This window comes from Monoraphidium neglectum (genome assembly GCF_000611645.1).
Source record: "Monoraphidium neglectum strain SAG 48.87 unplaced genomic scaffold scaffold01104, whole genome shotgun sequence".
Taxonomy (NCBI): Eukaryota; Viridiplantae; Chlorophyta; class Chlorophyceae; order Sphaeropleales; family Selenastraceae; genus Monoraphidium; species Monoraphidium neglectum.
In genome coordinates, this window is record NW_014012524.1 from 3,028 (window position 1) to 15,235 (window position 12,208).

A 12,208-nucleotide genomic window follows, 5' to 3' on the forward strand; every position below is an offset into this window, starting at 1 on the left:
CTCCAACCTTGTGCAAAGGCGCCGTGCTGTTGTTGCTGACAATGGCGTAAGGTATGCTTTTCCTGTTCGCATGGAAACTGCTGTACGCCCTGAGGACTGGTGCCCACCCAGGGTGGACCGCGTGCAGCCTCCCCACCCTGCCGACTGCGCAGCCTCCAACGTCCCCTGCGGCCTCGGGAATTTGCACACTGCTGGCCATGTCACTGGCCGCCACAGCAGCAGCAGCAGCAGCAGCAGCCGCGCCAGCTGTGTCGCGCTGCACGCCTCCATGCACGCTGCCGCATGTGACCCCAACTGCTGCAGCTCAACGCATATCACCACATGTGAGCTGCATGTCCTTGCATATTTGCATGGCCCTACACGCAGTGCAGCGTTAAGATATTCCTCACGGCCAGCCACGGGAGTTGCAATGCGCTAGCAGGCAAGCACTGGTTTGCCACGCACCCCAAAAGGGGGCGGCCATTTGCGGCTGCGTATGCAGGGGTGCAGCGGAGTCTGCTGGAGGCCCAGTGGTGCAGGTGAGAGGGGGGTCTCCCACTGGAAGATGGGTATCCCAGCGATCAAGGTAGCCCGCCAGCCGCCACCACGCCCGGGCCCAGGATGCTTTGCAGCAGGGCTCTCGCTGACAGCCCTTGAACATCAAACATGAACGCTCCGCAACAGCGCGAGTGCACAACAAAGTGCGACAATACGATGCATGACAGCAACATGGGGAGCAGCTGCAGGAGATTGCAAAGAGGGACATTGCGAAAAGGTGTAGAGTACAAAGCATTGCGACAGTTTGCGGCGATGGCACGAAAGCAGTATTGACTCTTTTGAGTGGTCTGCCCCAGAGCTGATCAAGTCAAACCACCCACAGCGGGTTCCTGCGCCCGCAGCTGCCGCTGCGCCTCCTCGCACCACCGCCTGTGCCCGGCCCGCACCCAGTGGTTCCGGCAGCAGGCCTGGCTGCAGTAGCGCACGCCCGTCACGGGGCCACACCCCGCGCAGCGCCGCAGCTGTGCGCCGTCCGCCGCTGTCGCACCGCAGAACGCGCAGTGCCGCCGCTGCCGGCCGGCGGGCGTGCTGGCCTCGGCCTCACCCCCCTTGCCTTGGCGCCGCCGCGCCCCCGCCGCAGCTGCAGCTGGTAGCCACCCTGGAGGGACCAGCGGCTCGTGATACGCATGACACTCGCCCGCACCCACCGCCTCAAAGTCCGCATATGCCACCTCGATCGCGTCCGCCGCCGCCGCGAGCCAGCAGGCGAGCCCGCCGCCTGGCGACATGGCCCCAGGGGTGCGCACCGTTGCGGTCAGGCGGCCGTTTATGGCTGGGTCAAGGCAGGCGCCGGGGGGCCCTGGCGGCGGGCCTCGGCCAACGCAGGTGCTGCAAGTGAAGTCGTTCCTATTGTGTAGCGCGGCGACGAGGGTGGGGCTGGCAGCAAACAGCCGAGCCCATCGCTCACTCTCATCCTCCCCATTACTGCGATAGCAAGCCGCCTCCTCTCCACCCTCCTCCTCCCCCTGCTGCTGCTGCTGCTGCTGCTGCTGCTGCTGCTGCTGCTGCTCCTCCTCCTCCTCGTCTTTGTTAGCATGGTCCAACCACTTGGTCCGGGCGCTCCATACATTCAGCTGCTGCTGCAGCTGCTGCACGTGCCGCAGCGCCTCCTGCACCTGCTGCTGCATCTGCTGCACTTCCTGCTGCTGCTGCTGCTGCTGCTGCTGCTGCTGCTGCTGCTGCTGCTGTGGCTGTGGCTGTGGCTGTGGCTGCATCTGCTGCAAGTGCTGCTGCAGCAGCTGGAGCTGCTGCTGCAGGCGCTGTTGCAGCTGTTGCTGCACCTGCTGCACCTGCTGCAGCTGCTGCTGCAGCTGCTGCGTCTCCCGCCGCTGCTGTGTCTGTTGCCACTGCAACGGCTGGGCTCGCGAAACCTCTGCAAATTCCTGCCGCGCCGCAGCCTCGCGCGCCTGGACCACGCAGCGGACCGCGTCGCGCGCCGCCGCCAGCCGCGCCCCGCGCTCTGCGGCTTTCTCACTCGCCGTCCGCATGTCCGGGTACGGCGCAGCTGCCACTACAGCAGCTTCCTCCTGCACAATCTCCCAAAGCTGGTCAAGCAGCAGACGCGCGCGCGCCGCGTCGCTGCTTGGCACCGCGCCGGCGCCGGGGTCCGTGCCGGCACGGGCGATGCAGCGCCGCGCCTCCACCACTGCAAGCGCCAGCAGCGCGAGCGATTTCAGCTCGCCGCAGCCGCCCACTGCAGCGACCGCCGCCCACAGCTCGTCCCAGTCCCCAGGCCCAGGCGCTACTGCAGCCGCCACCATGGCCCCGCCCGCCCTACTCCGGCTGCCGCCGCCGCCGTCCTCCTCACCCTCGCCGCCGTCCCCGGTCGCCAGCGGCCACACAGCGTGGCGCCCTGAGCCAGGGAGCCGCATTATCAGCACATGGGCGAGCACGGCGAGCACACAGCGGCATACCGCGTGCGCCGCAGCTGCCGCGACAGCCTCGGCTGCCTCGGCTGCCGCGGCTGCCGCGGCGGTCCCAGCTTCCTCTTCCTTGCTCAGACGCTCGCACGCCGCCCCTGCCCCATCGCCCTCGTCCCCAACGCCGCCGCCGCCGCCGCCGCCGCCGCCACGCAGCTCCCAGCGCCGCTGCCGCAACCGCGCGTGGTCGGCGAGCACGGCGCTGCAGCGGCGCAGGATGCCTGGGGCGTCGCGCATGAGCTCGCACCACGGCTGCAGCAGAGACGGGCTTGACGCTTCGGCGGGGACATTGGCGTGCGCCACGAGGGCCGGCGGCAGCTGCGGGCTCGCGAGGGCCTGGGCCGCGCACGCGGCGCCGAGCCAGCTGTGGCAGCCGCCGCCCAGGGACAGCAGGCGCGTCGCGGCGACGAGGGACCGGAGCAGGGCGATGTGGGGGCCCCACATTGGCCCGACAGGCCCGGCGGCGCCCAGGCTGACTACTTTGCTGATGCAGAGCAGGGAGGCTGTGAGATGGACTGCGGTCCTGCGGCCGCAGGCAGCTGCAGCCTCGCTGCCGACGCCGATGTCAGCAATGCTGGGCGGGCCTGCAGAGCTCCCACCGCCGGCCGCGCCGCCCCCGCCGCAGTTGCGAACGCCGTCGGCCCTTCCATCCCCGCCGCCGCCGCGCCGGCTCCCGCTCCACGCCCCCTCCCCGGACTCCGCCTCTGCGGCCGCCTCCGCTACGCCGCCGTCGCCACCGCCGCCGCCGGCTGCGGCCGCCGCCTCGGAGGCGGATGTCAGGGCGCGAGCGATTGCATTGAGCAGCTCTGCCTGGGCCGCCGCAAACGGGGCCACCTCGCAGGGGCCCATGTCAGTGAGCACGTGCAGCGCCCACGCGGCGGCCTCCACCCACTCGGCGCGCCGCCCGCCCAGGCCCCGAGCCACCGTGTGTGCGAACTGCTCCATGGCGGCCGGCGACATGTCTCCGGCAGACATCGCCAGGACGCCCGGCACGAAGCGCAGCGAAGCAAGAGCGGCGTTGGGGTCCAAACATCGGCGCAGCAGGGGCAAAACATCATCGTCGCTGGCCGCCAAGCGCGAAACGGGGCCGCCGCGCAAGTCGGCCGCGTCCCCCAGCAGGGTGATCAGGAGGTCCGCCGCGGCCATGCGAAGTTCGCCCTGCGCGGGGCGCCGCAGGCGCCGGGCACGGCCTTGCCGGGGTCGAGGACGCGAGACGCGGCGCCGCGCACATGCAAGGCAGCGAGCCTGCGCCCGTGCGGCCCATGTGCATGCCCACACACATGCGGGCGCGCGCTCACCGTAGGGTCGACCAGGCGGCTCCACGAGCTCGCCAGGCGCGCCAGCCACAGCACAGCATCCGGCTCTTGAATGAGCACCTCCATCAGCACGCCCCGCGGCCGCGCCGCCCCCGCCGCCACCACCGCGTCAAGGGCTTCGACAGTCTTGAACCACGGCTGCAGCAGCGGCGCCCTCGCACTCTCCGCCACGACCCCGTCCCATGCCAGGCGCAGGACCACGTGCAAACATTCTGGGTCGGGGCGCGCCGCCGCGGGTCCGCCGCCGCTCAACAGCGGCGCAGCGACAGCGCGCAGGAGCTCCAAGAGCCGCGCCCCCAGGGCGCGCCAGTGGCGCGGCGCCAAGCTCGCCGACATGAGCGAGGGGACGGGGTGATAGCCGGTGGCGGCCCCGGCGGCGGCGGGGTTTGCAGGCAGGAACGCCATTTCGTGGAGCGCGCGGGCCGCCGTATACGCGCCCGCGTCCCAGGTGCCGACGACGCGCGCGCAGACAGCATCCAGAACGCCAGCTCGGCCGCCAGCTGGCGCAAGGGCGCCTCGCCGCCGAAGGCGCCCAGGTTGGCGAGGCAGTTGAGGGCGTTGGCGCTCGTGTGGGGGCTGCGGGACAGGAAAGGCGGCCAGAAATAAATGGGGAAGGACGAAGTAAGGGGCATCGGCTGGGGGCCAAGCAGCCGCCTAATGAGCTCCAGCGCGGCCCCCGGGCAAGTGCTGAGGCCCGCACCTCGCGCCGGAGTGCCTGCCGTCCACGAGTGTCAGCAGCGCCTGCACGGCGCCGCCCTGCTGCAGGATCAGGCCACACGCCTCGGGCTCAAACGCGGAGAGCGTTGCCAGCGCGTCCGCCGCGACCGTGGCGGTGTCGTCGTTGGCGCTGGAGAGGCAGGCGACGGCGCGGGCCAGGAAGCCGGGGGCTGACGCGAGCTGGAGCCGGCGCGGGTTGGGCTTTGGGATGCCTGCGCGCACGCACGCGTGAGAGAGCGTGCCCGGCCGGCCCAAGAGCGTTGCGGCTCACGTCATGTGAAGCCATGGCGTCGGTCCCTTGGCGCGCCGACCCACGCAGTGGCGCAGCGTCGACTGCGCAAGGGGAGGGCCGGTCCGCGCGCCCGCGCCTCAAATGTGCCGGCTTGCGCGGTCATGCGCGCCATCCCCACCCCCCACCACCACCACCACCATCACCTCGAGACAGGAATGCCGCCGCCTGGAGCACCGTCTGCAGCGCCCCTGAGTCCGTGGTCCGCATGCAGCCCACCAAATCCTGCAGCAGCGCGCCAGGCAGCGCCGTGCTGGTGTCTGCGGCGCAGGCAGCGGCCAGGGCCGCCAACGGGCTGCGTGTGCGGCCGAGCGTGTCGACGGCGCTGCGGCCCTTGGACTTCTTGAGCAGGGTTACCAGTGTGTGAGTGGCCTGTTCAACAACTGGGGGTGCTGCTGACGGCGTAAACACCGCTGCTGTGGGTGGCGCCGCAGGCGACGCTGCACCGGGCGCCTGGGCAGCGTGCGGCATGGCGCCCGAGCTGCCCAGGGTTATGTGGCCAGACGCACTGGGGCTTGAATCACTGCATGCTCTAGGTTGCTTTGTCGTGTGCTCGTTTGATACCGTATGTGACTTGTATGTTTGTAACAGTGTGTGGGCCGCGGGCGTGGGGGATTGCAGGCGCGGGAGCCTTGAATCGCTCGCGCTGTGAGTGACGAACTCAAGCAAGTGACCGGTATCACGTGTGTGGCAATCTACACGGCGGGCCTGCTATGGCACGGCCTGTGGGCGCCCACACACCCTGAGTCATGTGACAGCGGACACGCAGCTGCTGCCCCACAGGTGGCAGGAGCAGGCGCACCTACCCACTGGCCAGGGAGCTGGAGGGGAAAGAATTCAACCCTGAGAGGCAGCAGCGACGACGTGGCAAGGGCGGCGTTGGCCGACGCCCTGTTCGTGGCGAGGCCGGCCCCGACCTGAGGGCGCCGCATCCGCCCCTTGCAGCGTCGAGTGCTGCGACGATGCTTGCATGCATCAGTCGCGTGAGATTGGTTTTTCAATTATGAGACCATCATGTTATATACGGTAGTGTGCCAGGTCTGCAACAACAGAGCCTGACACCATGGATGCTCAGACCGCGACAGCCGCTCCTCCAAGCCCCTGTGCAAAGCTGCCATGCTGCTTTGCTTGCGAGTGGTGTGAGTCATGCTCATCCGGCAGCATGTATTGCACATATGATTTCCTGGTCACTTGGGGAGTTGCCCGACGTTCTGTGGCTTGTGCCCATCCAGGTTGGGGCCGCGTGCGCAGCCTCCTCACCCTGCCGACTGCGCAGCCTCCCAACGCACCCCGCGGCCTCAGGCGTTGCACGCTGCTGGCCGTGCTGCGCGCCGCCGCAGCAGCAGCCGCCGCTGCGGCACTTATGTTGCATTGCGCACCTCCATGCACGCTGCCGCATGTGACCCCAACTGCCGCAGCTTACACGCATCACCACAGGTGTGCTGAATGTACTTGCACATTTACACGGTTCTACAAGTATGCACTGGCACTTCAATATGTTCCTCCAGGTCAGCCATGGGTGTTGCAGTGCACTGGCAGGCAAGCACTGGAGCAGATGCATGAGGCCGATGGCCACACACCCACAAGGGGCGCAATTCCAACCGCGAGCGCAAGGGTGCGCCGAGGATTGCTGGAAGCCCAGTGCTGCGGGCGGCAGGGGGATATCCCACCGGTAGAGGGGTACTCCAGCGGGCAAGGTAGCCCGCCAGCGGCCACCACGCCCGGGCCCGGGGTGCTTTGCAGCACAGCCCTTCATGCAAGCCCCTGGAGCAGCAAACATGAAAGCTCCGCACGAGTGTGAGTGCACAGGGGAGACCGACGATACAATGCATGGCGCCAATATGGGGAGCAACTGCAGTGGAATGCAACGAGTGACACTTCAAAAAGGTGCAGCATACAAAACATTGCGGTGGCATGAAAGCATCATTGCTTCTTTGACTGGTCTGCCCCACAGTCTCTCACGTCAAACCACTCCGCGCAGATTCCTGAAGCCCCTCCTGCGCCCGCAGCCGCCGCTGGGCCTCCTCGCACTGCCGCCTGTGCCCTGCCCGCACCCAGTGGTTGCGGCAGCAGGCCTGGCTGCAGTAGCGCACGCCCGTCACGGGGCCACACCCCGCGCAACGCCGCAGCTGCGCACCGTCTGCCGCCGTCGCGCCGCAGAACGCGCAGCGCCGCCGCTGCCGGCCGGCGGGCGTGTTGGCCTTGGCCTCAGCTGCCTCGCCCTGGCCAGGCTGCGCCCCCGCCAAAACTGCGGCTGGCAGCCACCCTGGAGGGACCAGGGGATCATAATACACATGACACTCGCCCGCGCCCAGCGCCTCGTTGTCGGCATGTGCCACCTCAATCGCGTCCGCCGCCGCGGCGAGCCAGCAGGCGAGCCCGCCCCCTGGCGATGCGGCCCCAGGGGTGCGCGCCATCGCGGCCAGGCTGCCGTCCATCAATGGGTCCACCCAGGCACTGGGGGGCCCCGGCGGCGGGCCTTGGCCGGTGCAGGTGCTGCAAGTGAACACGTTCCTGAGGTGAAGCGCGGCGATTAGGGCAGGGCTATCGGGAAACAGCTGCGCCCATCGCTGGCACTCTTGCTCCTCATTACTGCGACCGCAACTCCCCTCGTCTCCACACTCCTCCTTCGCCTCTTCCAGCTGGGGCTGGGGCTGCTGCTCCTCCTCCTCCTCCTCCTCCTCAGCATAACCCAGTTCCTTCATCAAGGCGCACAATGCACCCATGCACTGCTGCTGCTCCTCCTCCTCCTGCTCCTTCTCCTGCAGCTGCTGCAGCTGCTGCAGCAGCTCCTGCAGCTGCGGCGTCTGTTGCAGCTGCTGTTGCTGCTGCTGCAGCTCCTGCTGCTGCTGCTGCTCCCGCCACTGCTGTCGTGACTGCGACGGTAGTGCTTGGGACATCCCCGCAATCTCCCGCAAAACCGCAGCCTCGCGCGCCTCGGCGATGCCTCGGACCCTGTCGCGTGCGGCCGCCAGCCGCCCCCCGCGCTCCGCCGCAATCTCACTCGCCGTCCGCGCGTCCGGGTAGGGCGCAGCTGCGACCAGAGTAGCTTCCTCCAGCATGATCCCCCACAGCCGGTCGAGCAGCAGCCGCGCGCGCACCCTCTCACCGCTTGGCGCCGCGCCGGCGCCGGCGTTTGGGCCGGCGCGGGCAATGCAGCGTCGCGCCTCCACCAACGCAAGCGCCAGCAGCGCCAGGGATTTCAGCTCGCCGCAGCCGCCCACCGCAGCGACTGCCGCCCACAGGTCCTCCCAGTCCCCAGGCCCAGGCGGCCGCGCCGCCGCCACGGCCCCGTCGCCGGTGCCGCTGCCGTCGCTGTCCTCCTCACCCTCGCCGCCGTCCCCGATTGCCTGCGGCCACACAGCGTGGCCCCCAGAGCTGGGGAGCTGCAAGAGCAGGACCCTGGCAAGCAGGGCAAGCACGCAGCGGCATGTTGAGTGCGCCGCGTCGGCCCTGCCTGCCTCCTCCTTGCTCAGGGGCTGGCACGCCGCCCCCACCTCGTCGCCCTCGCCCTCTACGACGTCCCCGCCGCCGCCGCCCCGCAGCTCGCAGCGCCGCCGTTGCCGCCGCGCGAGGTCGGCGAGCACGGCGCTGCAGCGGCGCAGGATGCCGGGGGCGTCGCGCACGAGCTCGCACCACGGCCGCAGCAGCGCGGCGCTTGACAGTCTTGCGGGGGCAACTGCATGCGCCGCGAGGGCCGGCAGCAGCTTTGGGCTCGCGAGCGCCTCGGCCGCGCACGCGGCGCCAATCCAGCCGTAGCAGCAGACGCCTGAAGATAGCTGGCGCGTCGCAGCGACAAGGGACTGAAGCAGGGCGATGTGGGGGGGCCGCGTCGGCCCAACGGGCCCGGCGGCGCCCAGGCTGACTACGCTGCTGATGCGGAGCAGAGAGGCCGTGAGGTGGACGGCGGTGTTGCGGCTACAGACCGCTGCCGCCTCGGCCCCATCGCCGCTCCCAACATCTGCGCCAATGCCGGAGGAGCCTGCAGCGCCACCGCCCGCCGAGCCGCCCGCGCCGGCGTTGCAGACGCCATTGGCCCCTCCGTCCCCACCGCCGCCGCGCGGGCCCCCGCCTCGGGGCCCCGTCCCCGCCCCTGCCCCCGCCGCGTCGCCGGCTCCGCCGCCGCCGCCGCTGTCGGCCGCGGCCACCGCCTCGCAGGCCGAGGCCAAGGTGCGAAAAATCGCGCCGAGCAGCTCGTCGTGGGCCGCCGCAAACGGCGCCAACCCGTAGGGGTCCACGCCAGTGAGCACGCGCAGCGCCCACGCTGCGGCCTCGACCCACTCAGCGCGCTGCTCATGGTCCAGCCCCCGAGCCATCGCCCCCACCAGCTGCTTCCTGGCGGCTGGCAACATCTCGACGGCAAACATTGCTAGCACGCCCGGCACGAAGCGCAGCGGCTCCGCGGCGGCTGCGGGGTCCGGCCAGCCGCGCAGCAGGGGCGTGACGTCGTCGTCGCTGGCCGCCAGGCGCGAAACGGGCCCGTTGCGCAAGTCGGCCGCGTCGCCCAGCAGGGTAATCAGGAGGTCTGCCGCGGCCGCGCGAGCTTCGCCCTGCGCGGGGCGCCGCAGGGGCCGGGCGCAGCCGTGCCAGGAATGAGAGAGGGAGGCGCGGAGCCGCGGGCAATCATACGCAAGGCAGGGAGGCCGCGCGGACGCACACATGTGCGTATGCGCGTGGGCGGCGCGTGTACGGCCTATGCACGTGCACGCCCGTCCGCACGCCCGCCGGCCCACCGTGGGGTCGACCAGGGGGCTCGTTGAGCTCGCCAGGCGCGCCAGGCACAGCACGGCGTCCGGCTCCGCAATGAGAACCTCCATCAGCACGCCCCGCGGCCGCGCCGCCCCCGCCGCTGCCACCACTGCTTTGAGGTTTTCGACAGTCTCGAACCACGGCTGCAGCAGCGGCGCCCTCGCGCTCTCCGAGTCAATCCCGTCGCGCGCCAGGCGCAGGACCGTCCGCACGAAACCCGGGTTGGGCCGCGCCGCCGCCGCGCCGCCGACGCTGGCCGGCGCGGCGGCGGCGCGCAGGAGCTCCGACAATTGCATCCCGAGCGTGCGCCAGTGCCGCGGCGCCAGGCTCGCCGACAAGAGCGTGAGGAGCGGGGCACCGGCGGCTGGGTTGTCGGCGGCGCAGTCGGCGCGGTCTGCAGGCAGGAACACCATAGCGTGGAGCGCGCGGGCCGCCGCATAGCCACAGGCGTCGCCCTCGCCGGCGACGCGCGCGCACGCGGCGTCTAGGAACGTCGGCTCGGCCGCCAGCTGGCGCAGGGGCGCCTCGCCGCCGAAAGAGCCCAGGTTTGAAAGGCAGATGAGGGCGTTGGTGCTCGCATCACGGCTGCGAGGCGAGAAAAGCGGCCGGAAAGGAAGGGGTACGGACAAACCAAGGGGCGTCGGCTGAGGGCCAAGCAGCCGCCTGCTGAGATCCAGCGCCCCATGCGCAAACGCTGAGGAGTTCCCGCGCGCACCTAGCGCCGGAGCGCCTGCCGTCCACGAGCGTCAGCAGCGCCTGCACGGCGCCGCCCTGCTGCAGGATCAGGGCACACGCCTCGGGCGTGCACGTGGAGAGCATGCCCAGCACGCCCGCCGCGGCCGCGGCGGTGGCGTCGTTGGCGCTCGAGAGGCAGGCGACAGCGCGGGCCAGGAAGCCGGGGGCAGACGCGAGCTGCAGCCGGCGCGGGTTGGGCGCTTGGGTGCCTGTGCACATGGGCGCGCCTGGCCGGCGGGCGGTCGTCAGGGCTCCGGTCACATGAAGCCAAGGCTGCGGTCCCTCCGGCGCCGCGTCGATCGCGCGAGGAGAGAACCGGTCTGCACGCTGCACACGACAGACACATCGGCTGCCGCGATCCCGCGTCGCCGCTGACCCCCTCCCCCTTCCCCCATCCACCACCATCACCTTGCGATAGGAGCATGGCCGCCTTGAGCACCGCCTGCAGCGCCCCCGAGTCCGCAGTCCGCATGCATCCCACCATGTCATTCAGCAGCGCGCCAGGCAGCGCCGTGCTGGTGTCGTCGGCGGACGCGGCGGCGACGGCCAATATCGCGTCCTGTGCGCGGCGAAGCGTGTTCACTGCGCCGCGGCCCTTGGACTTCTTCAGCAGGGTCACCAGTGTATGAGTGGCCTGTTCAACAACTGGGGTTGCTGCTGACGACGCTGACACCGCTGCTGTGGGGGGCGCCGCAGGCAGTGCTGCGCCGTGCGCCGGAGGCAGTGCTGCGCCGTGCGCCGGGGCAGTGGGCGGCATGGCGCCCGAGCTGCCCAGGTTTGTGTGGCCAGACGCAGTGGGGCTAGATTCAGTGCATTATACTGTGCTTCTTTGATGCCGTATGTGACTTGTATGATTGTCGGTAGTGTGTGGGCCGCGGGCGTGGGTGATTGCAGGCACGGGAGCCTTGATTCGCCGTCACTGCGGGTGGCGAACTCAATCAAGTGACCGGTTTGATCAACTCGGCCATCTATACGGCGGGCCTGCTATGGCACGGCCAGCGGGCGCCCCCACACCCTGAGTCATGCAGCGGGTGCGCAGCTGCTGCCCCACAGGTGGCAGGAGGCGTGGCCGTCCACGAGCCAAGCACCTACCCACTGGCCAGGGAGCTGTAGGGGGAATATTTTAATCTTGACAAGCAGCTGCAACGGTGTGGCAAGGCTAGCGTCGGCGGTTGTCCTGTTTGTGGAGAGGCCGGCGGCCCACCTACCCCTGTCCCAGCAGCTGGGGGCGCCGCATCTGCCCATCGCAGCGTGGTGTGCTGCTACAACGCCCGCATGCATCAGGCGCCGCAAATTATTTTTCGAGCAGATGACCAGCATGGCATGCAGTGTGCCAGGTCTGCTACGCCAGGGCCAGGAGCTATTGGTGCGAAGCGACCAATGTTGACTTTGGCCTGAGTAGGGACAAACACCGTGGCAGCCGCTCCTCATACCCTGTGCAAAGCCACTGTGCTGCTGTTTCTGGGTATAAAGGGGTACGAGGCGTGCACAGCAGCCGGCTGTTGCTCATCTGGCAGCGTGTGCTGAACAGATGATCTGGTTTGTGGTCTCTCCAACTTGCTTGACACGCCGACGACTAGTGCCCATCCAGGCTGGGGGGGGGGGAGGGATGGGTATGCGGCCACCGCACACCCGGCCGACCGGTCAGCCTCCAACGCATCCTGCCGCCTCGGCAGCGCACGCTGCCCGCCGTCCCGCATGCCACCCGCGTAGCTGCCTGTGGCGCGCGGCGTGCATTCATCACATACGCCCTGCCGCCCGGGGCCTCGCGGGGCACTTGACAGATTGCAGCAGTAGCCCCGGAGCTTGGGGCATGCCGCGCCTGCGCACAGGCACGCGCCGGGAGGCGCAGCGTGCGCCTGTCTGCCCAGCAAGGGCTTCGCTCCTGCTTCTCCCCTGTTTCTGCTGCCTCGCTTTCCCTCTGATCGCTCGAACCTACCTGTGGT

General features: G+C 69.7%; 1 protein-coding gene across 1 annotated transcript; it reads right to left on the reverse strand.

Annotated features, from left to right (window-relative positions):
* Positions 1-839: 839 nt before the first annotated feature.
* On the reverse strand, positions 840-11,019 carry MNEG_6662 (hypothetical protein; the record flags this gene model as incomplete). The annotated part of the gene is made up of 11 exons (XM_014044865.1): positions 840-3,614; positions 3,755-4,097; positions 4,244-4,348; positions 4,473-4,701; positions 4,925-5,038; positions 6,916-7,044; positions 7,399-8,128; positions 8,276-9,328; positions 9,512-10,112; positions 10,243-10,439; positions 10,744-11,019. 11 exons carry the CDS (start codon positions 11,017-11,019, stop codon positions 840-842), a joined length of 6,552 nt encoding a protein of 2,183 aa, XP_013900319.1.
* Positions 11,020-12,208: the final 1,189 nt, after the last annotated feature.